General features: G+C 35.4%; 1 protein-coding gene across 1 annotated transcript in view; it reads left to right on the top strand.

Annotated features, from left to right (window-relative positions):
* Positions 1 to 23,362, top strand: part of LOC121313418 (zinc finger homeobox protein 4-like) — a 101,438-nt gene that overhangs the window by 59,579 nt on the left and 18,497 nt on the right. The window contains exon 5 of the mRNA XM_041245937.1: positions 19,689 to 19,805. Within this exon, the coding sequence (XP_041101871.1) occupies positions 19,689 to 19,805 (117 nt within the window). The remainder of the gene's footprint in view (positions 1 to 19,688; positions 19,806 to 23,362) is intronic.

Raw genomic sequence — 23,362 nt, forward strand, 5'->3', positions numbered from 1 at the left:
GTTTAGGGATTTTATATACTGTATATGCTTCTTGATCAGCAAGTATAATACTGTTGTGGGGTTTTTTTGTTTGTTTGTTTTTAATATCTAAATATTCCTTATTCTGGCCAGGTTTTCCAAATGTTATATTAATATTGCATACTTCCCTGTAGATAGATAGATAGATAGACATTTTAATACTTATATTGGATTCGGTTCAGTATTCTCTGTGAGTCATTTTTTTATACCTCGTTACAGTAAGGCAGTTGAGTGTGAGCTTTAATATACATCCTAATCTATCTTGTCATTTCACTAGCCATGGGTGATGTGCTAATGCATGGGAAGCCATGTTCTTTGTATTCTTCACACAAAGGAGTGGCTACACATGAATGACAGCCAAGACTTTACTCTGTAATTACATGGAGGACAATTAGAATGTACAGCAGGAACAGTACTGGATTACCTTCAGATTTTTAATGCATGGCTTTGTTTTACCTGCAAGCAGCATGCAATTGGAGGAGGCAGTGGCACCTTGAATGGGAGTTAGACTACAGATATGTAAATGTCACTGTAAGATGTCTGAAAATGTTTCCTGTGCAAGACTTTTAATTGTTGTTTTGTGTGTGTATTTCCACAACTGGCAGTTGTATAACTAAAGTAGTATGGTAATGATTTGGCATCAGGTCACTTTTTTTTTATCTAAGAAATCAGTAGCAATTCATATTGGACAAAATAGGGTATTAAAAATAAAATTGTAAATGCATACTCTATGTTGTTCATGTTGTAATTTGTTCTGACTTTTTGTCAATTTAAATGATACACTGACATTTCTGACATTGACCGAAAAAAATAACCATTCGCGATTTAAACATGACCAAATTTGGAAAGACTGAAATGAAATGTTTTTTCAGTGTTTGAGTAAATTATTTTGCTCAAATTGCGAAATGTAAAATACAGACTAAGAAAAGATCAAAGCAGAAGACAAAAAACATCTGCATCAGTATTTGTGTGAAGCGATTTAAACAAATTGCGAAATAGAAAATGACAAACAATCGAAGAGCGAATCGGGGAAAAATAGAAAGCTGCGTCGGTCTCTGTGTGAAATGATTTAAACAAATTTTGTGCCAAGCTATTTTGACACTGTGAAATGAACAAGAAAACAACAAAACATTGAAGCAAAGACAGTTTGTTCAGTCTTTGTGTAGTATTGTTAGTATTTGTTTATTAGGAGATGCTTACCTTTGTTAATGCATTGACAGTTCCTGTGGACATTTTGAAAAGGCTGCTGCCTCTATCTCCAGGGTCATAGCGTACGATAGTTGGATTCTATAGGGGAAATCACATTCATGGCCTGCATGTGCCACCACAAGTTGGGCGTAATTTAAAATGTTGTGCATTCCTCTTCAAAATAAAATAGATTGCAGAGTGGCACAAACAGGGATTCGCAAATCAATGGCATAGAATTCAAGCTTTAAGGCAGCTATTAACTGCATTAATCAAACCGTGTATTAGTAAACTGTTCAGTTTTTAATAATTATTTTAATAATAATTTTTTTTTTCTTTTCAGAAAGCAGTAATTTAGTTAAATGCATAAAACACATTTTATGGACAGCAACTGGATTTCATCATTGCAGAATAATTCAAAATGAGTGTATGCCAAAATCAACATAGAACATTTCTGCTGTAAATAGTCTGTATGCATTAAAACAAAAAAAAAAACTATTTTTAAACTGTGTGCAATTTGAGCACATCACACTGGTTCAGTTGGCATGAAACTATAGCTCTCCCTTCTCGACAATAGTAATATAAACGCTAAATTGTTACCTTATGTTTTCATAGTCTTATTGCGCACACTGACAGTTATAATTTACAAAAATGACAATGATTATCCACATTAACATACTTGACTGCAGCCATTATTACTGTTTACTGTTTGGTAGAGTATCATATGGGGAGTTAGCATACTAATGTTTAATAATTCTCTCCATGAGGTTTTTATATGCTATAGGTGGAAAGTATTGCCCTACTTTTTAGAATGCCTGTACTGGATAAAAAAAAGAGCTTTGTTTTGCCTGTACACCTTATGGTGGTGTACTCATGTGAAAGCCTCACAGATGCCGTATGCCTGTGCAACCTAGATGCCCACAGTTGTCCCCAAGGTTTAAAATCTGAACCACTGAGATTACAATTCAGCTGTCTAGAACAGGCAAGTCATGTCTCCTACAAAAACACAATACATAAACAAATACAACAAACAAACTGAAAGAGCTTTAAACAGCCACATTTTAGAATCTGAGAAGACAGATTGAAATATGCACAACAATAAATGACTCATTAGGATTTGATAAATGACACTCAAATTATGTTAAATATTTACACACAGTATAAAACCCAACATGGAAACACTACTGTGCCAAAAAATAGCACTTAAACTATAATACACAAAACAACCACTTCAACTAAAGTGTTTACAATAATTTTGCTGAAATGTAGGGCTTTAGAAAACCACTATCTGAGCCTTGATTATCAATAGCTAAAAAAAATACTAATAACCAAACCGAATATAATATTACCACCATTGCTGGTCACCCCAGCTGCTCCTATCATTAACTGACATTTCTTTTCAAATATGCTGAAAGGCCAGTGTTAAATCACATCACTCCTGATTGGGGCAGTTCCTCTTGAGCTGCTCTGCGTTCAGGTGTCAGATAGAAGTCACTGACCCCCTCTTCCACCATACTGCTGCAGGGCCTTAATTACTACTGACTGTAGCCATTATGCTAGAAAGGTCACAGGAGGCTGCCAGATCTTTTTTTATTTTTTTATTTTTTTTACTTGTGAAGCCAACGCTTGACCTTGTATTCTCTCCAGATACATTGGAGGAGGTTCAAATTGTTGTCTTTTATTTTCCTCTTTCCTTTAACATAAATATAATGATTTGTATATTTATTTATTAATAATAGTACAAGTAGTGCAGCAGTGTTTATCATTAAAACAGGGGAACACTACATGTAGCTTATTAAATACATTAATTAAAAAAATAACGTATACTGTAGATATATTATGCTGTGCCATTTAGTTCTAATTCCCATTACATTTTCTGTTTTGGTTATGAGAACATTGTGAAGATGAATCTACTTCAAACTACAATCCCTTTGTTCTTGTACCTCATACATCACAGCAAAGTATAAAATTGATAGTTGGTATTGATTATCCATAGCATTGCCTGATCTCTAACTGCAGGAAGCTTTGCAGGTTTAGCAGGTGTCAGAAAAGGTCCAGTAACAATGCTGCTGGGAATTTGGACTTAATGCTGTGGTCATGTTCTTTTAGCACATCTATTGTAAAGTGCTCTGTTAGGAATAGGAAGCAATCCATTCATTTTTTCTTAAGTTCCAATTAAGATCTTGCTGCAGACTGTAGTATTCATTGCCTTTAGGGCTGCAGCTTAGCACACAAACCCAGTTTTTAAAATGTGTTGCAGTGACCTTGAATTATGTTTTAGATACACCAATTAAAATACATGCAATGAAAAAATATCACAAAGAAATAAAGGTAATGCTCCTCTTTTTTATTATTTATTTATTTGTTTGTTTGTTTATTTATTTATTTTTAAGTTGTATTTTTGTACATGTTGGGTTTGTTCACTGATGAATAGTTGCAAATATGTACCTATTATGCAAGCAGATTGTTAAGTTGACGTGGAAATTTGCTAGTAGCTATTGTTACATTTAAACTCTGGTAATGTATGTAAATTAAAAAACACTATCTCTGGGATTACTTTTTTTTTTTAAATAAAAATGGAATCTGATCATTACAATCTGCAGACTGGGTATTATCAGTGAGCTAGGCTACAGCTGATGAATTGTGCTTGTGGAGAGAATATTTTATCTCCGTTATCTACTACAGAACAGGAATGATTCATCAAGCATAAGTAGTGTTTTATGAAATTTGTCTCTCAGGGCAAGTGTAGATGTAGAGGCTCACCAGGGATATTCAGCAGTATAATCATTGTGCATTTCTAATTGGTGGAAACAAACGTGCAAAATCCCCAAAACATTAAGAACATATTGAAATGTACTGCAAAGGGTGATTAGTGTTTCTATTATAAATTAACCATGTCACAACTTGAACCTGTTATAAATAAACTAATATATAACAAGTACTCTAGTTAGCAAAAAACTGGGTAAGGTCAAATTGACTGATATATTATATATAAAGATAATGATCTAATAATTTTCTGTACCTTTTTTCCCCATAAACAAACACTTCACAGCTCAAAAGTGTCAAAACTAATTTACAGTCTACCTTCATTGAGTGTGTATTTTTCATAACACTGTCCAGTCACATGCTGGAAATGTTGCTCACATTATCACATGCCAGCCTCAGCCATTCTCAGTGGTGCCTCTCGTTGTCATTATTATCAGCATCAATTAATTCTCCACTGACTTTGCCTTGGAGAGAAAAAATAAATAGCCATGAATTATGTGTGCAACCAGTGCACATTCTGCTGTGAAGGTATTCAGCTAGCCTGTGATACAAAATGCAGACCAAACAACATGTCTCACCTGGAGGCGTGCTTAGCAACCTGAGTTAAGAATTATCATCAGGTCTTAAGGACAAGTAAAGGGGTTGGGGAAAACAGACAAACCCGGGGAAGGAAAATAGGTTTAGTGACATGAGCCAGCTGGCCTTTAGGGTCTGGGGGATCAATCTAAACTGAAGTTTAAAACAATACACTTGCTGCTTAACTACACTTTGCCCTACTGTGCATACAGTATAGACTGAGCTTAAATTTAAATAAGATTAGTGAGCTTAGATTTCTTTTTCTTTTTCTTACATTGGCAAGTAAGATTGGGATGCTTTTACAGGTTTGGGGAGGGCCATTTTCTTTGGTAAAATGATTTGATTTGTCAGATTGTGGCACAAAGAATGGAAATATTCCATTTGAAAGGTACAAAGCTGATAATTGGTGCAATTAGGATTGTCAGCACATAGTGACAGTCCTCAGCGAATGTTGGTGTCAGGCTGTTGTGGGGCCAAGCATGGCAGAAGTGACATTCACCCTTGCAGAATGGAAATAAATGCTCTGTTTGATAAAAGAAAACAGACAATTTACGTATACCCTGAAGAGTTAACAGCTGGTGAGCCATTCCTGTGGGTCAAGTGCTGCATTTGCATTTTGATGGGATGTTATCAAGTAATTAATGCACCAGTCAGAATTTATTACCTCAGGAGTGAATCGAAAGGTTCATTACAAAATCGGTTTCACTCCAAGATAGGCATTTCTTCTGAGTTAGCTTTTGACATGTTGTTCTTAGCACTTTCTGCCTGTGGCAGCAATGGTAGAAGGCCAGTGAGGTGAAATTAATTGTTTAATAAGGGCATTCACTTTGGGTATTCTTGTGATAATAAATGTATACATCAAGGTTGCACTGCCTTGTTAGTTTAATTGCTTCTTGTGCTCCTTAACAAGCCAATCTTAATCAGTCTGGAACCATGTTATGAATTATTTAGGGATCAGAAGACTTCATGATTTATAAAAATGTACCAGATTATAAAACTTGAGTGCATTGTTTATAAAAAGTATACACAACATGTAACATTCTTAATCAACTGTGCGTAGAGAAAAACAAGTAGTTGGTTATTGTTCTAACATTTTCAGTTTGTGAGAAGCCAGCTGTGTGTTTTTATTGCTTTAACCCCTCTTTGGCTTTGGCTTTGTTGAAGGCCATGATTCTGCTTCTCTATCCCTCTAAGCCTTTCGGAAGACATAATGGAAAATTTGAGCATGCTATGAGATTAAAGCTTCGAATCAATGGCTTGTGAGCAATCATCATTTCAGGAAAACATTCTTTCATCTTTTCTTTTACATACTAATCAGGTCTTCATGTCACAACATATTTTTTTTCTTTTTATCACACATAGAAGCTTTAAAGAAATGAGAATACATGACAACTTGTATTAATGTACTTGTTATCTACAGAATTTGCTATTTGTTTTACCAATTTAATAAAGAGTGCAGATCTACAAACATCCATCCATACTATTTTTTTTCTTCCTGTACACTTTGATCAACACAAACTACATAATGTTCCTAAACCTGAAATATTTAATAATTTAGATTTTAGAAAATGTTGGGAGAATGATGAGTTTAATAGATTATTAATACATAATTAGAAGTTCTGCTTGCTTTGAAAGCTACAATAAACCTTATTGTTTTGAAGAACTGTGTGTCCTCCATTTTACCTCAATGTCACTAGGTTACAAGGCAACCTCCAAGTAATGCATCATTCAGTTTATGACATGTAATAAATGGCCACTGCAGGCAACCATTAGCACCAGGTACTCCAGACTCTCTTGCCTTTGTGTCCTAGGGTCTTGTATAACCAGCTGTAAGTGTGCCTGTTCAACAGTGAAAATATAATGTATGTTCATATTTTTCATACCTTGCTTATTTTCAAGTGAAATTTAACTAATGCAGTACTTTTGGTTTCCATTAATATATATATATATATATATATATATATATATATATATATATATATATATATATATATATATATATATATATTATATATATAATAAAGAGCATTATTCGTTTAACACATAGGAAAATAATGACGTTGACAATCGCTGGAAGAAGAAAACCCCAGTTTCATTTTGTCAGTTACGCTCAGCCAGGACTGTATGAATGCCAACAAACAATACAACATCGAATCTGATCACCACCTTACAGATGGACTGTCCAACTCCTTTTGTTCTTGTTCAGATTAATAGAGATTGAGGAAATGGGCAGAGGAAAAGCAGTGCAATTTTCTGCTATTTAAGCTTGACGAAATGGCCCTCTTCAGGAAACAGTGAAAAGTATAAAAGTGTAATAGGCATTTTAAAAGTAGGAGTCCATATAGCTGCTGGAGGGATTCTGAGATTTAGGCATGCATTGAATTGGGAATGAGATAATCAACATTGTGAAATTGAAACCTGTCTGCTGCCTGCTGCTGTTCACCTCTCACAGACGAGTGATCTGTAACACTCATCTTCTTCAAGTCAGGCAGCCTTCAGGATTATCCACAACTGTCAATAGTAATTGCCAAAGTATTTTATTACCTACAGAAAGATCAAAGGAATTTTATAACCAACAGTTATCAAGTTTCAATACGTGGTACAAAGAAAGTAATTTTATTTGGAATATAATCATATATGACTTGCTTTAATTTTTTCAAGGTAGTTCTTTTGCAACCATGTACAACATAAATTGTATTTAAGCAAGAAAGAAGGATTCACACAATGTTCTTGTAATGTGAAGAAAACCAAAACAACATTGCATAATGCTTAGAGGCCACTAAAATTATTTTGTTTTACATGCATGTGCACTGTAATTTCAAACACCCAATCATAGATTATTTGTTAAAACTTGACCCTATGTGAGTAAAATGTATGTCAGCTCAGTAAAATGCAACATTAGCTTAGTCATGAGTACTTTCAATAAATAACGGACATACTTCAATGCTAACTTCTGGGGTATGCATAAACTTTACGGCTTTACGTTTTAACTGTAATGTTAATTTGAATTACTGTACAAAAACTTGGTCACAGAATAAATATATGTATAATTCTTATTTGCTTTATTGAGCACAAACAATATGGCTGTGAAGCAAATAAACATAGAAACACATTATTTATTTTTTGTCCTAATTCCAACGTGGTTATAATTGAGGTTTTAATTTATACAAATTATATACTTTCCACATTTATTAAAGTCATCTTTCTCTCCGTAAAAAACTGCTCAATAAAAAGGAATATTTTCTGTGAGAACGGGCAATTTTGGCAGTCATGTGGTTTCCATGCAGGGCAGTTTACACATGAAATGGTGATGCGTGTGCATGTTTGGGAGAAAAACACTACCTGTATTTGCCCAAGCATGGTGTTGAATGCTTCCTCAGCAGCTGTCAGCCATCTGGAGGGGTAGGGTTTCTAAGCCAGGGTTGTACACGCAGCATTACCTGATCCTCTATATGCTGTATGGCCTGAATGAAAGGGAAATATATAGTACGCCTCTACCTCCAAGTTCATTTTTAATTAATGAGTCGTAAGATAAATTAGTTGAAACAGTATTCACTACCAACGGCATGGCACCCCACTAATGACATTTGCAAAACAATTTGGGCAAGAGCAGTAAACTACATTATTAACCAGCCAGACACAAGGTATTTTGTTGTATTACAGCAGCTTAGATTCATTCATGTACCAGTTCTCTGAGCATGGAAACCACATTTCACAAAATTGCACTAGTAATCTTGAAAAACAGCACAAGTACTTTACGCATAGCTAATTTACATAACTACCCCCACCTTTCCCATTCATCTGCATGGCGTTGGGTGAAAAGCCCGGTTTACTCGAGTAAGATAAACCGAGTGAATGGAAACCCAAAAAAGCGTTTTACACGAGACATTTTAGAGCTAAATGTCTCAACCTAAAAAAAAAACATCTGTGGAAACTCCACCAATGTTAGCACAGCTGTACAAACTGTCAATATAGAAACGCTTAAAGTCTTAATCAGAATAATGGTGTCTAGCATTGAATATACTACTAAATTAAGCAGGGTTATTAATTGATGATAAGCTGCCCAGTTGTATTTGTAAAGAGTTGTGGCCATCCATTCAGCCCTCTACTCTGTACTGTGAGCACTGGTAAGTGAGCAGTTGCTGCATTATTCACTCACTCCATCTGATCGAAACTTGGCTCAATAACACTAAACCAGCAACCGTTTGAAAGCTTTGTCTTACAAAACCTTGAAAACTGCTCTGAACATCCATACATTGATTTTTGTTGCTTGGGATCTCCCGGGCTTTGATGTAAAGGCAGACTCCACACGTAGGTGAAGAGGGCTTCCCTCCTCATTGTTAGAGAGAAGAATCGTAAGGATTTCTGTTACTAGCGAGGCTGAAATAATTTGTGACATGCAGCGTGATAGGGCTGGCCACGACCCACCTCACTGTCTTCTACAGTTATGCAATTATTTCAAATGCTTTGTATTGACTTTCTAACAAGGTAACATTTCACTACTCTTGATTTAGTTTTTCTTTAATTTGTTTTGTTTTAGCTGTATTTAAACATGTATTATGGAGTTGATTTTGAGTTTAGAATAATGATGTTTTATTAACTGGTTATCAATAAAAAAAAAAAAAATACTATAATTCTGATGTTTGAATAGCAGTGATAAAAGCTGAGCTGGGGGCTGATAAAGTTAGATAAAATAAATTAACGACTGTATGTTTATTGCAAAGCATCTGCTAAACTTGGCTTTAGCATGAGCATAGGAGATAAGATCTGTGCTTCTTGAATCCGTTCAGCTGTCCCTATGTAGTAGCCTGTGTACTGTATTACAGGACTTGACTTGTTCATCCTGAATGGCCATTGTGCCATAAACACTGTCTGTCCACCATCTCTGAAGAGTAGCAGCTGAAGCGCTGTCAGAACTAACAAGACCATTACGAAAAATGTAAAGGCTCTGCACACATAAGATTAAACACATCTAAAAAAGATATATTGCTTTGGAGGTTGAGTGTTTTATGCCAATGACCAGGTATATTGAAGTACGAGTGTTTTTAAGCAAGTCTGTGACGATGTATGTATTTATTTATTTATAATTTTTTGTTCTTGCATCTTTTGAGTGATAAGGAAGTGTTAAATCACAGCAAAGCCTAATTACACATCTTGGGACTGGCTGTTTTTAAGTTATTGTTCTCATTGTTTCAAAGCAGGCACAGAACTGTAAGTCTCAGTGGATCAGACAAGCTCATAACGGCCACTGTGTGCCACCTGCCACTTAATTAGCATAATCATGAAATTGACAAATGAAAATAATGGGTCATGCACCTTCTTGTAATTTGCTACTGTCATAATATATGCCAAATTATTCTGTTTTGTGATTAGACATTTTGAGAAGGGCTTTGCACATAAGTACCTTTGATCTTGGGCCCCAGGACCTGGTCGGTGCAAGGATAGCAGTCACTTTATAATATTAGAGCTGTACAATGATCCTAATGCGATTGTAAATGTAAATTTAAATGTGGGGGGGTGGAAATGAAGCCGTGATGCAGATTTTTTATTTTTTTTTCCCCCCCAAATAGTCAGTTTGTTCTGTGCGATTTATTGTTTTGTATTTTTTTCTAGCCACTGATAATGAAAATGTGAATCATACTTGGAATATGTGCAATCTGTGCAGATTCCTTAAATTCATAAGGAGTTGGATTGAGTTAATGGGATGTAAATGTTCACAAGACATAATGAGGATTGGAAATATTTACAATATTAAGGAGGTACTGGTGGGTGGGTGGGTGGCTGGTGGGGTATAGTCTGCAGTGCTCTAGTGTTTTAAATAATTACATCACTTGCATTTCCTCCTAGGGATTACATCACAGCCAAATGAATAGGTAATGATTGTGTTGGCAAGGGGCAGGCTCATTTTAACAGAACAGACAGCGCTGGGCTTTGGTGTTAACAGAATCAGCCAGTGAAAGACTGAGTGGCAGCAGCTTGGGCCACTGTCAGGATAAGGAGGCAGCAGTAATTGTGTTGTAGCCTGTAAAGGGTAACCATTCTGCATAAGCAGCAGACAGGGTGACCATGAATTAAAATGGATGTCAGAGTGCTCTGCCTGCTGACATTGTATTGCAGCAAAATCAGACTTTGCTGCTGAAAAATATTCAATCACCAATCCTGTTTTTATGTATTTCATTAAAATGGGAGCGCTTATTTGAAATGCATTGCTTATGTGATTATTTTAGAAATATAAAATGTATGAGTATGAAGATGAAAATGTTTGTAAGTGTATATGTGCCAAATATATAATGAATATAACATTTGCAAAAAAATAATAATAAATGCTTATTTTTTCTCCATTTGAACAATAAATTATGAACAATGTGTTCTTATCTTTAAGCAGGAGAAAAAAAGAACACTGTCTTTTAAAGGCTTTGGTGTCTAAGCTGCCATTGATTAAACGCTAACTGATATACTCCAGTTGGCAATCTTGTTAGAGCTACCAGTAGCCAAGATAGACTGTTTAGGGCACTAGTTGATCAATATTACAGATAACGATTTCATCCATCAATGAACTGAAACAAAAGGTATCAGATACCTGATTAGATGAAAGGGGAGAATGCCCCTCCCACCTCCATATGTACAGTGGTGAAAGTTTGAAGTCGATTGCTGCAAATACAGCACATGTAATTACAAGCTGAAACGGCTCCGTAGATAACGTGCCTTTGACTTAGCTCATGAAGAAGGTTAATCTCCTTGTATCCTTTCATTTGTATGTGTTTTGAAATCTGTTCATGTGTCCAGTTGTATCCAGCTCTAGTAGGTGAGTTAAAACCTGATGCATACAAATGCCAGCACAAATGACCAGATCGATGTGAAACCAGCCACTGCTGTTTAAGCGTGTCAATTAATGTTCCTTTATTTTCTCTTGAATGGATAAGTGTCGCAGTTAAAAGTCCAATGGATCTCTTAATTGAAAGTTAATTTTAAATCAATGAGGAGAGTCATTTAAATATCGAGCGCCCCTTTCTACTCAAATTGTTAATGGTTGAATTTTTGTAACAACTTTGTTTAAATGCAATCAATAGTCCACAATCAGTGCATTCTATAAAAAATTGACAGATGTTCCCAAAATGCCTGGCAGGCATTATGTTATCTTGCAGGCCATATACAGTAGTCTAGACATCTCAACCCTTTTAAAACATTTTAAACAGAACCATTCTATTAACATTGCATGGTAATGGTAAATGCTTACTTTGGGAAGTAGGATAACTCCCAACAAAAACAAAGCATGTTTCACTACAGCACATATTAAAGCACAAATCATAGATAAAAATGCATTAGCAAAAGATCAGAAATATGTATTTTCTAGTTTCTGTCCCAGTCAAATTAGAGGGAACCATTTCTAATGCTTAATACTTATGTATGCAGATCTTTTATGTCATGGCTAAGACAGACCAAGGAGGAACTTTGTCAATGAACTTTTTAAAAAAGCAAATAGACATATTTATCGAAAGCATATGTCTGCTGGTACTTCATTGTCAGGATCTATTAAGTGCTATTGTTGACCATGTGACAATGTGTAGACAGTAATGAAATAGACAGTTGTTCATGTTTTTATGAAGATGTGAAACAGCAGCTGCTATTTATTTATTTAAATATTTTACATGGATTTCATCCTTTTTGTTAGTGCCAGCACACAGCATTGTTTTTATGGATTTTTTTTCATGCCTGGGTTTAAAGATTAAGATGAGTGAGCTGGAAGGATATCAGTTTCATTTTGTGAGATTTGTCCTGATTGAAGTAAGCCCAGCTGCAAGTGACTTTTTATCTGCAAATACATACAATAATAATATTAAAAGCTTGTAATAAATGGACTGTATTAACCTGCTGAAATTTAGTGACACACCCATAATGTTACGACTGTATAAAACAATAAGTATTATTTAGAAAGTAATGTAAAATGTTCCTTTCCCTTTAGCATTGTACTGTTAGTGTCTCCAGAAAGCTGGTGCACTGCTCCAATAATTACTGGAAATGTATCATTTCATTTGCCCCCTTTTTCTGTGTTTTACGTAGGATTTTTTATACAGCCTACATCCGGTCAATTTTGTCAGTCTATTATTTTTCTGCTTTAAACTAATAATTTGTCGATATAAATGGAGATATTGTAACATTTCTGTTTTTTTTTTTTTTTTTTTTAAAGATGGCTTGGCTTGCCAGTTCTTTCTTTTGATGATGTCACCCATGAAGGGTGAAGGAGAATTAAGCTCTGTTATTATGGTGACAGTTGACTAAAAGTAAAAATATAATCCTTATTATACTTAATTTTCAAATGACAAACTGCACCATAAATCCTACAATTAAATATGTTTTTTTGGAATTTAATTGTTTCAAAAATAAGCAGTGTGGGTTTTTCATTTTCAGCCCAGAGTTCAACACAGCATAAAATGAAAACAGCCTGTGGAAATAATAGTGTAATTTGTGCAATTTCTGCCATTGTCCCCATGCTATTTGTGCGGCTTTGTTGTTTCACTTTCTGCAGTATTATTGTTATGATCAGTTATTCCATCTCAGTCTGTTTTCGATAGTTTGGTAAAAGCTACATTGAAACGAAGCAGTAAAAGGTACACCTCTTTGTCTTCAGCTCATCTGCATATGGGTTTCACATGTGGAGATGCAGTTCCAGAGGAGGCCTTAAGATGTGACAGATAGATCTTATTTGTCTGATAGAGTTGACCAGGGAAATAGAGCTACAGCTGGTTACTTCATTAGGTCCTCTCATTGATTGAACTCCGCTGAAGTGGTGCAGCAGGCTCCTCCGATAACTGCTGGTAATAGAACAAAATGAATTCTTATCACAGAGATTGGAAAGGCCATTAACCCTGGCCTCCAGTGTTTTAAGTCACAGACAGGAAGCTGAGCAGTGACTGGGAAAACTGTTTTCTGTCTAAACACAGGTCATGTTGGAGGACGTGTGTGAAATTTCTACCCTTCGGCTTCTGTACAGATGAAACGGTTACCCAGGCAGATGTTTATAATCAGTCTTAAATAAATATTGGACAAAGAATAATCAAAAGTAGAAAAAGGACAGGAATCTATTTAAATGAATTTTTTATACAGAATAAGTCCTGCCATCATGCTTGCTTACAATGTAATTTTTATTTTGAAGCCCTAGGGTTTAAATAAAATATGTGAGTCATGCAAACAGCAGGTAGTGATATTTTAGTTTTAGTTGATCCTTATATATTATATATATATATATATATATATATATATATATATATATATATATATATATATATATATATATATATATATATATGTCTAATTTAGTGTTTTAATGGGAAAAAAAAAAAAAAAATTCTTAAGAAATCTTGCCATGCTGGCTGTAAACAGCCAGACAAAACCCAATGTTTTAATCATTTCTCATTGTCGTTACTTTCCTTAACATATACCACTTCATTTTAAAAAACAAAACAAAAAAAAAACATAATTGTTTCTCTGAAACCATGTTTTTAACATTAGGCATGAAAGATCCCTTTCAGACGAATGCCAAGAAAATATCAAAGATACACTGTCGAATAGATGGGTCAATCCTGTTTTTAGTACAAGTTTCTATTCTTGACTTTGATTTAATTGCTATGTATGTGGCAATGTGTCATTCTCTGTCACAGGACATTTCTTGGAGTAAATAAGCACCTGAAGATTTGAAGTTCCTCTTGCTTTTGGGATCCACCCGAGTATTTAACTGGAAATTCCATGTCTCAGACTCATTTAGGTCTACCAAAATTATTTTTGTAAAGTCATGTCATGAAAATCTGCACCAATATCTAAACTCTTTATATATCCGACGTAAAAAAAAAAAAAAAAATATATATATATATATATATATATATATATATATATATATATATATATATATATATTAATGAACACAAGATATTACATGCACACTATGTACACTATTGTAGTTTATATGCATTTTTTGTACTGTGTTGAAGTATAAAACATGTATGTAACAATTACAGTAACAAGAGTTTCAAAATCCAGAGTTGCAACAGTAAAATGTAACTCAATAGTTGTGATTTTCATAAATATAAATGCACCATAGCATTATGGTTAGAAAAAAAAAATCCTCCTGCTTCTTTAGTTTACAACACATTTTATGACAGCAAATATAATTCCATAAATGGGTTTTTGTCTACAACTGTCTCACATTCCCATGACTCACAGTTTATAATGCTGTTACTATTGGCACACCTACTTGTGATGTTCTCCTTAAGAACAAATGCACTATTTCAGACTTGCTAGCCTTGAAGGTAGCCTTAAAAAAAAGGACTGTAACATTTTATATGTGTAAAGAAAATGGAATTCTATTTGTGGATTACAAACAATATCTTTTTGGACGGTGTATGGTGTATGGTGTGTAGTCCTTGCCTTTCTCTAGAATGCTGTTCAGTTTCAGGCTTTATCAGCAGTGCTGATCTCATTTAAAATGGTTTTGGCAGTGGTTTGTGTTTATTTTTCAATACATCCCGCCGGGTATGAAAACCTGCAATTAAAAGCAAAACCTCCTATTTACTTTTTGGTCACACCTAAAAAGCAATATAACATTACAGATGACAGGGACCTGTAGGCAGAAGAATATTATTCCTTGACAATTTCTGTGAGCCGAGTTTGCAATAGCTATACCTTTAATCAAAGGGATACTGCTGGAGGCCAGAAAAGCTCATTTGTATGGGTTTACCATACGAATGATAAAATGTGTATGTGCATGTTGAAAACAAATAGGTTAATACAGTAACTGCTTTTTAACAACAACAACAGTGAACAGAATGCATCAAATCCTACCCATTCTGTTAATACTACTGGGGGAATGGTGCACAGATGTTCAAATGAAGATTGTTAAAATTGAAAAAAAAAAAAAAATAATTACAATCTTTCATAAACGCTTCATTCTTGGAATTAGGATTTAAAAAATATTAAAGCAGCCCTGGAACATTTTCACTAATTGTCCGTCATACTTGGGAGCTGTGTAATATAGGTTAATGCTAAGGTACTTGGACATCTTGTCAACAGCCCCTGCAGAAAGTGAATGTGTAGAATGTGGTACTGTGTAGCTGGCTCAGTGTCTGTGCAGTTGTGAGACTAGAGCTGACTGAGGCCTGCTCCAGTGGGTTGATGTTTAGTGTTTCAGACATGCTACATTAACAGCATCTGGTTAAAATCTAAATGCTTGTAAAATAAGCTGAAATCTAGAGGAAAAAAAGAAAGAGAAAGAAATTTAAAAAGGTTCAGCAGGAAAGTAAAGGTTATTATCCTTAAGGTATTATAACTGGCCCTTAACTAGGAGCAGTGCAGGGTAGAATTTCAAAGATTATTTTAAACAAGACAGTGAAATTCAAAACATGGGGCAAGAGTATCTAACTTCACAAGAATCAGCAGCCTAAGGGTTAAAGTAACAAAACAGGGAACTGAGGGGGTAATAAAATCTGGGGTGTGGGAGCGAAAATTATAGATTTCACACCTGAGTTACACCTTTTTTTTATTGAAACCTAGTAAGTACCAGACATTACAGATTAAGTGAAATGTCTGAAAAGATTGACGGTACTATTTTGTTTAAGCACATGTTTATATACTTTATGAAAAAAAAAAAAAAAAACTTCTTAAAAATATAAAAGGACCAGAAGAGATTTTAGGTACAATGGAAGTGCAGTGAAACCATGTGCTTGTCGACTTCTTTACATATACATCAGTTTCTTGCTAATAATATACAACAGGTCAGTCTTTTACTGGCCAGTTAATGACCAGTTTGAGAAGTTATTGAGCCCAGGGGAGAAGCCAAGGGAATTCAACATTGTTAACACTACCTGAGGTACATTATTACTACTGTAATATCAGTATGGAAACATTTTCTCTTTATCAGTGAGCTTACTAATGTTAGCAAGGAATTGTTATTATAACTTTTCTCTTCCTCCCCCTTGTACTTTACATCTATGTATTCATATTTGATTAAAACTTGGGGTCTCCGTGTGGCTCATCTGGCAAAAGCACTGCCACGTGATGCGCAGGTTGTGTCCTGGCTGTGCGGAGTCCCCAGTCTTGGCTGGGGATTTCGAAGGGAGCGTTGCATTGGCCCAGGCGCTCCTGTGGGTTAAGGAGGCAAAACCATCAGGAACTGCTTCTTCTCATCGCACTACAGCGAACCTTGCTGGTCAGGCGCCTAGTGAACTCAGTACGGACACCTGACCTTTGTCCTCCAGAGGCCAGTAGCTCGTTGACATCAGCTCTCGAGATTCTAGGTGTAAAAGAGGAAGCTGCCTTTGGAGGACACCCACTGAACCTCACTGAACCTTTGGATCTCCTGAGCTGTGTGGGAAATTGCTGCGGTGAGGAGAAAAAATAATTGTATATTTCAAAATAGGGTGAAAATCAGGGGTAGAATAATTGGGCACAATAAATAAAAATAAATAAAACAAAAAAAAACGTGTATAGAAACCTTTATGTATCCTAGGACAGGGTTTCCCAATCCTGGTCCTGGGGGACCCCTGTGTGCTGGTTTTCATTCCAACTGAGTTCTCAATTACATAATTGAACCCTTAATTAAGCTAATCATTAGCTTAATTAGATCTTTTTAATTGTTTTCAGCTTTTAAACAGTTGGAGATTTCAAGTTAACTATACAATGTTTTACATAACTTGAAATCAGCAACTTTTTAGGAGCTGAGAACAATTAAAAAGGTTTAATTAAGCACATTATAAATTAAGGGTTTGATTAAGTAATTGAGAACTCATCTGGAATGAAAACCAGCAGACACATGAGTCCCTCAGGATGAGGATTGGGAAACACTGTGCTAGGAGGTTCTCCATAATAAACAGCGTTCACCTTCCCAACTAGGGAGCAGATATGCTGCTTTTGAGAGTTATGTCTTTTGCCCATTATATCAAAGAAAGTACCAGCGGGTTGAGAAAATCACATAAGGAGGGCAGTTTGACCTCCAGGGGTTATTTGTTTGTGGCTTGGTGGTAGCCTGTAAAGTTACATCCCCAGTACTGCTGTTAGCGATTAAGTTGATGGGTAAAGTCTATCCCACAATCTCTCCCTGCTGCTGACACAGAGCCTTTCTCCGCATTCAGATTACTCAAACTGTAGCCAGGGTCAGGCTGAGGTCAGACACCATGATGATGTATAGGAAAGCATGTCTGGGAATTTTTCTAGCTCTTGAAACGCATACCAGAAAGGCAGCAGAACACACTAAAAAATTGTCTGATGAGACCCAGATGATAGCCGCACTTTTTACTACCTTCATAATTTGCCTTTTCTCTTGCTTGACACACCATGTTTTATTAATGCATTCTGCGATAGACTTACAAATGTTATGTCCCCTTGAGGTAAAGACACTTGGTAGCACTTTGACACTTCATTTCCCAGCCATGGGGAATGGCTCAGTAAATTCAACTAAAGGAACAAGGCAAAGATTCCCGAGGATGACACAAAAAAAGAGAGAGAGAAAAGAAAAGGGTTGCCACAGGCTGGCCTAGGCCTGAGGCCTCATACTGAATATGAGCCTCATGTGTGTGCACATAACATTAACAAAGCCCAATCTGGTCATGATCACAGACTCCCAGCAGCCCAAACTGCTCCCCTGCCACCTTTACAAATATAGGCTTGTCTGCCCACTGTGACTGTGGAGCCTGCCGAGTCTCTCAGGAGAGACAAGGCTTAAAAACTAAAACAACCATGGGCTGCTTTCTTTCTCTGTGTCCATTTCTTATTATGGTTTGGGAAGCTAGGGACAATAGAGGTATGTTAAATGACCTTACTGTTTTATTTTATTTTTCTACAATGCGTACAATTGTATTGAAAATAACCTTGTGAATTGTGTCTTTTTTGTTTGTGTGAATCTGCATGGGGTACCCAAGTGCAAGATGTTGCACTCAGCCTAAACACAGCAGCTTTCCATCTTAGCTTTACTCAGAGCAGAATTGGAATACGCTGTCATCACACAACCACCAAAATTACAATTTTTGCACACAGCTGCTTCACATGACAGGAAATATTTCATCCTGCTGTCAGAATATTATTAATAAAACATTGGGAGCAGAGTGTGCCACTATTCTCCCTTCAATCACCTTCAGCATCCGCAATGAAAATTTTATGCTGTGTATAATTTCCACTTAATGTGTTGCACTTAAAGTGTCGGCGTCAGTGCTGTGTGAGGAATCTGAAGGGGTTAATTATATCATGTTCTGTGAGCCGGGCTGCAGCTTACCAAAAAAAAAAAAAAAAAAAAAAAAGACTGACTGATTGTAAATATGTGGGTGACCTTTTTCGCCACCTCATGGTCAATTTATATGGTTATAAAGGCTTGATAAAATTGATGAATGCAGCACTTTGAACGCCATTTTCTCAACATCTCCTAATTTTATTTAATTCCTACCAGGTCTTACAAATATGATTTTTATTTTTGCACTGCAATGGAAACAGCATGTGGTGCTGGGGGAGTTGTGAGCCTGGTTATCTGGCATTACTCAGACTACTAAAAATTCATTAAAATGTGACATCAGCGCAGTGAGAGACAAATGATCACAGGATGAAAGGGAACAGTGGGCCTTTCACGGATTAGTGCTGCACAGCCCCAGCCAAGCAGCTAACAACATACACAGATTAATCCACTAGCAGCATAGCTAAGATACACAGAATTATTAAACAAGGGGTGAGCCACAGCAAAGATTTCCATGTAATCTGTCTTGTGTTAACAGTCTAGAGAGGTGTGTGATGTAGGTACCCAAAGAGAATTCTGCAATTTGTCATGCGGCGCACCCCCTGTAGGGAAAAAAGTGTTTTATCTTTTGTGTGGGTGCCACTAATACCTTCCCCACTGTTAAAACAGCATTCTAGATGTCATGCAAAGTTTGACATAATTACCACTGTTTTAAATGTAGCGCATCAACATTATCTAGGTGGGTTTGAGAATAGGTCACCTGATAAACAGTCTATTTGTTATTAATATTTTAAATATATGAATCAAACGGTGTGTTTCAAATTAACTGTGCCAAAATGTTTAATGCACAAAATAGTTCTAAGCTGCACTATTTGTAGTTTCAACCCATACTAAAGTGCAAGTGACGAAGGGTCCTAAATGTGCTCAATTGCAGAAGAGCCAGGAGAAGACGCAGAGGGATCTGCTAAAACTGCAACAGCGGCTGCCACCGATGAAAAGGACCTAAGCGATAAAGATAGTAAAGAAGGCAAGACGACTGATAAAGATTCCAGTAAGGCTGCAGAATTTGGTCTTTTTTTTCTGTCTTCTATTCTCTTCCATCTTAAACTGTCTGGACATTCCTGCTAATAATCGCTGCATGTGTGTATTGCATGTGATTTCTATCAGTAGCCTCCCATTGACCTATTTTGAATCATAGCCATCTGACAGGATAGATGCGGATAAGTTGAAGAATATTACCGAATGACCAGTGAGATTATTTTTTAATCAAATCAGTTTGCGTGCTTGTAATTTTTTTTTAAGCGCCTTTCATTAATCTTTGCTGCACTTGTGATTCCTCTGATGACATATTAATTTTGCATAACCATGGGATTAGATAACACTCGTATATTTTTCTAATATGGCAGTGCACCCTTGTATAACCCTTCAATTATTATATATTTTTTAAATCCTTTCTTTCCAACAGCCCAAGCTGCTGCAAAAGCAGTTCAGTTTCTCCTAAATGTGAACAGTTTTCCTAAATGTGCAGAAAACTGCAGTTATTATATATATATTATATATATATATATATATATATATATATATATATATATATATATATATATATATATATATAATAAAATATCTCACACACACACACACAGTCAGCACTTGGGTATCTGTTACCCAGGTACACGTCAGTCACATTTTACCGCACTTGACGTGATTTCCGACTCTGTCACCAGTTTTCTGACACAAAGCCCATCTCTTCAATGTTACGTTATATCTGAATACCCGTCGTAGCCCACTTTTTTTTTCTTATGCTGTGCAGTTACACAGCACTTCCTCCAGTTTCACTTGATGAAAATGCAGCCAAAACAAAGCGAACAAGACAAGCTAGGGTAATGTAACAGTTAATCATTAAACTGTTTTAGAATCGATGATCTTTTGTTGCTTTTGTGCTTTTTCATTTGCAAGTGAACTGTGACATTAGGGCCTTATCAAGCACTATATGCTGCAATTTTGAATAATGTATTGGGATACTGTTTAAATTCTGGAAACCTGTTGTTTTTTTATCTTTTGGTTTTGCTAAAATGAGTTGCCTTTTACGTTTTATGCAGTTTTGTGCATGGCTAACGTTTAGATTTCATTTTGCTATCGGGTCGTCAATGGAACATTTTACATAACGCAACAAAAGTATGGATTTAAAAGTATGTACTTTATTACAGTTAACGTTTATCTTTTTAGTTTTGGCAAGTGATAGTTTCAGAATCGTATCATATCTCACACACACATTCTGAATTAAATTAATACTTCTGTTGAAAATATAGTACTGTACCAACAAAATCAATACAGTACATCTAAATGGAAACCTACTTATTTTAAAACAGTCCTTGATATTGTATCTTTTGTGTTCCCTGAAAAATGGACAAGGATTGGAACGGGCTAAAATGAAACAATCAGATATGCGTCACACTCGTTCAACCGTCACTGAAGTCAAAATTTTATAGGGTTGGATATGTGAGTGCTGACTGTATATATCATTGTTAACAAATTAATAAAGGCAAGAATCTCTGAAAACAAAACTCATATAGTTTAGGAAAGCAAACTCAGAACTAGCATCTGGTGCAGATACCTCAGGCTTTTGTTTTATTTGAGTTGGCAAATATAGATTCATACATGATTTTTTATGTATGAGATGGAAATCTATGGTCAAAATTAATATTACATTGGCTCGTTTTACTGCACGCTATACCTAGTTACATTGTTGGATTCGATGGAGCAGAAGAAATGCTGAAAAAGGTTGGAGCCTATTAGTTTAGGTAGTCATCTATCTTTCACCCATATCTCCATGACAGGAGCATCTGAAGAAGACAGTATTTGATGCATTTTCTACTTCATTTTACAGAAAACATCATTTAATATTAAAGCTGGGATACACATCTGGTTTCAAGTTCAGTTAGGCTTTGTGTATTCAAAATGAATCGCACAGTTTTAAATCAATACGGTTCATTACATTTTCTTTTAAACTGTCAATTTGATTGACTGATGGTATATTTGACAATCGTAATTTATAATAATTGTAATTTTATCCACAAATGCTATCAGAATTATGACCGTAGCAAGCCTTTTAAAGATTGCATTTGGATTCCATTGGCCAGTGTTTCTACACGTTTTTGTTTACCCCTCATTCTGTTTTTAGGCTAATCCAAAACACCATGGTAGGAGTTTAAAAAAAAGAAAAAGAAAAGTGAATCAACCTTACCCGCTCAAGAGTGCTTTAAAGAGAAAGGAAAAGGGTATGAACTTGGTAACAGTGTTCAGCTGTTGTGTTACTCTTTCTCCAAAACTAGAGCTTTGAGAATAAAAACAGTTTTCAGTAGAATTCTGGCATCCTATTTCTCATTTTCATTGTCATTATAATCTAGTGTCAGTTTAGATTAATTATAATCTAAATTACATTTCCCAATGCAAATATATTAATCTGGATAAACTCCAGACTAGTTTCTGCACAGAGGTGTAATGTGTGAGTGACATAGCTTTGGGGAGCTCTTTTTAATAATGCAGTAAACACAAGCAAAAATGAAAATGAATCTTCATTACTGCAAAGAAAATTACAAATCAACTCAATTTAAATTAGTAGGGAACCGCCATTATTCATAAAAACAAAGTTTCCTTTTTAATTTATTGTGTTATTTAAATAGTACAGCTAAGTTAAAGGAATGTAATGCATGCAAACGACATCAAGTGTTGTGAATATTTAAATGAAGCTATCGTTTGAGTAGGTTTGTCTTTTCCCATACATTACAATATTAAGCATTATTGTAAGAAATTTATATTGTTTTGCTTATATTATAATAAATAAATAATACAAAGAATAGTCCACAGATATTTTTTAACACATTTTATATTGCATTACAATCGTATGATTTGTTTGTAGGTTGCATGCTGTCCTGAACTTATATGCTGTGTAAAACTTTTCTTCTCTGAAATGTATTGTCTGAAACATAGTGGGTACTTCTAATTTAGAGCCTGAAATGTGACATTCATATGTTATCAGTTGAACTACAGGGCACACTAATGCTTAACCTAAAATATGATCTCAGTAAATCACTGAAGTTACATAAAGTTTTACAGGAGCTGCTTATTTATTGCTGACTAACCCTAATCATACTGTGGGAATTCCAGTGGGGTAAATTAAATAGTAAATATAACCTGTCATGGTATATTTCTCTGCAAAAACTGTAACCACAATTACATTCACACTTTAGCTTCAGAGAAAAGAAAGATAGACATTTGTGATTTTAGTGTTACCAATAACATAATACCTATTGCTTGTTTAAAAAAGTCCCATGTGCTTAGAAACCACTTGCATTAATCCTAAGCTCCAATTACAATGCATTGCTTGCTGCTCACATCAATGCAAATAAGAACAAACGACTGGCAAGAGAATAATACAGTGTAAGAATTAGAACTGAAGCAGGAGGGTAGGTTTGTGTGTATTCAAAGGGGAAAGTATGACAATGTAGCCAAATTACTAGGTAAGTGCTAGAAAGGCTAAACAGACACTTTTGAGTTTTGAATGTCACTGACAGTTGGAAATAAAGTAGCTGATTTGGCTGTTGGTCT

Source organism: Polyodon spathula, chromosome 3 (genome assembly GCF_017654505.1).
Source record: "Polyodon spathula isolate WHYD16114869_AA chromosome 3, ASM1765450v1, whole genome shotgun sequence".
Taxonomy (NCBI): domain Eukaryota; kingdom Metazoa; phylum Chordata; class Actinopteri; order Acipenseriformes; family Polyodontidae; genus Polyodon; species Polyodon spathula.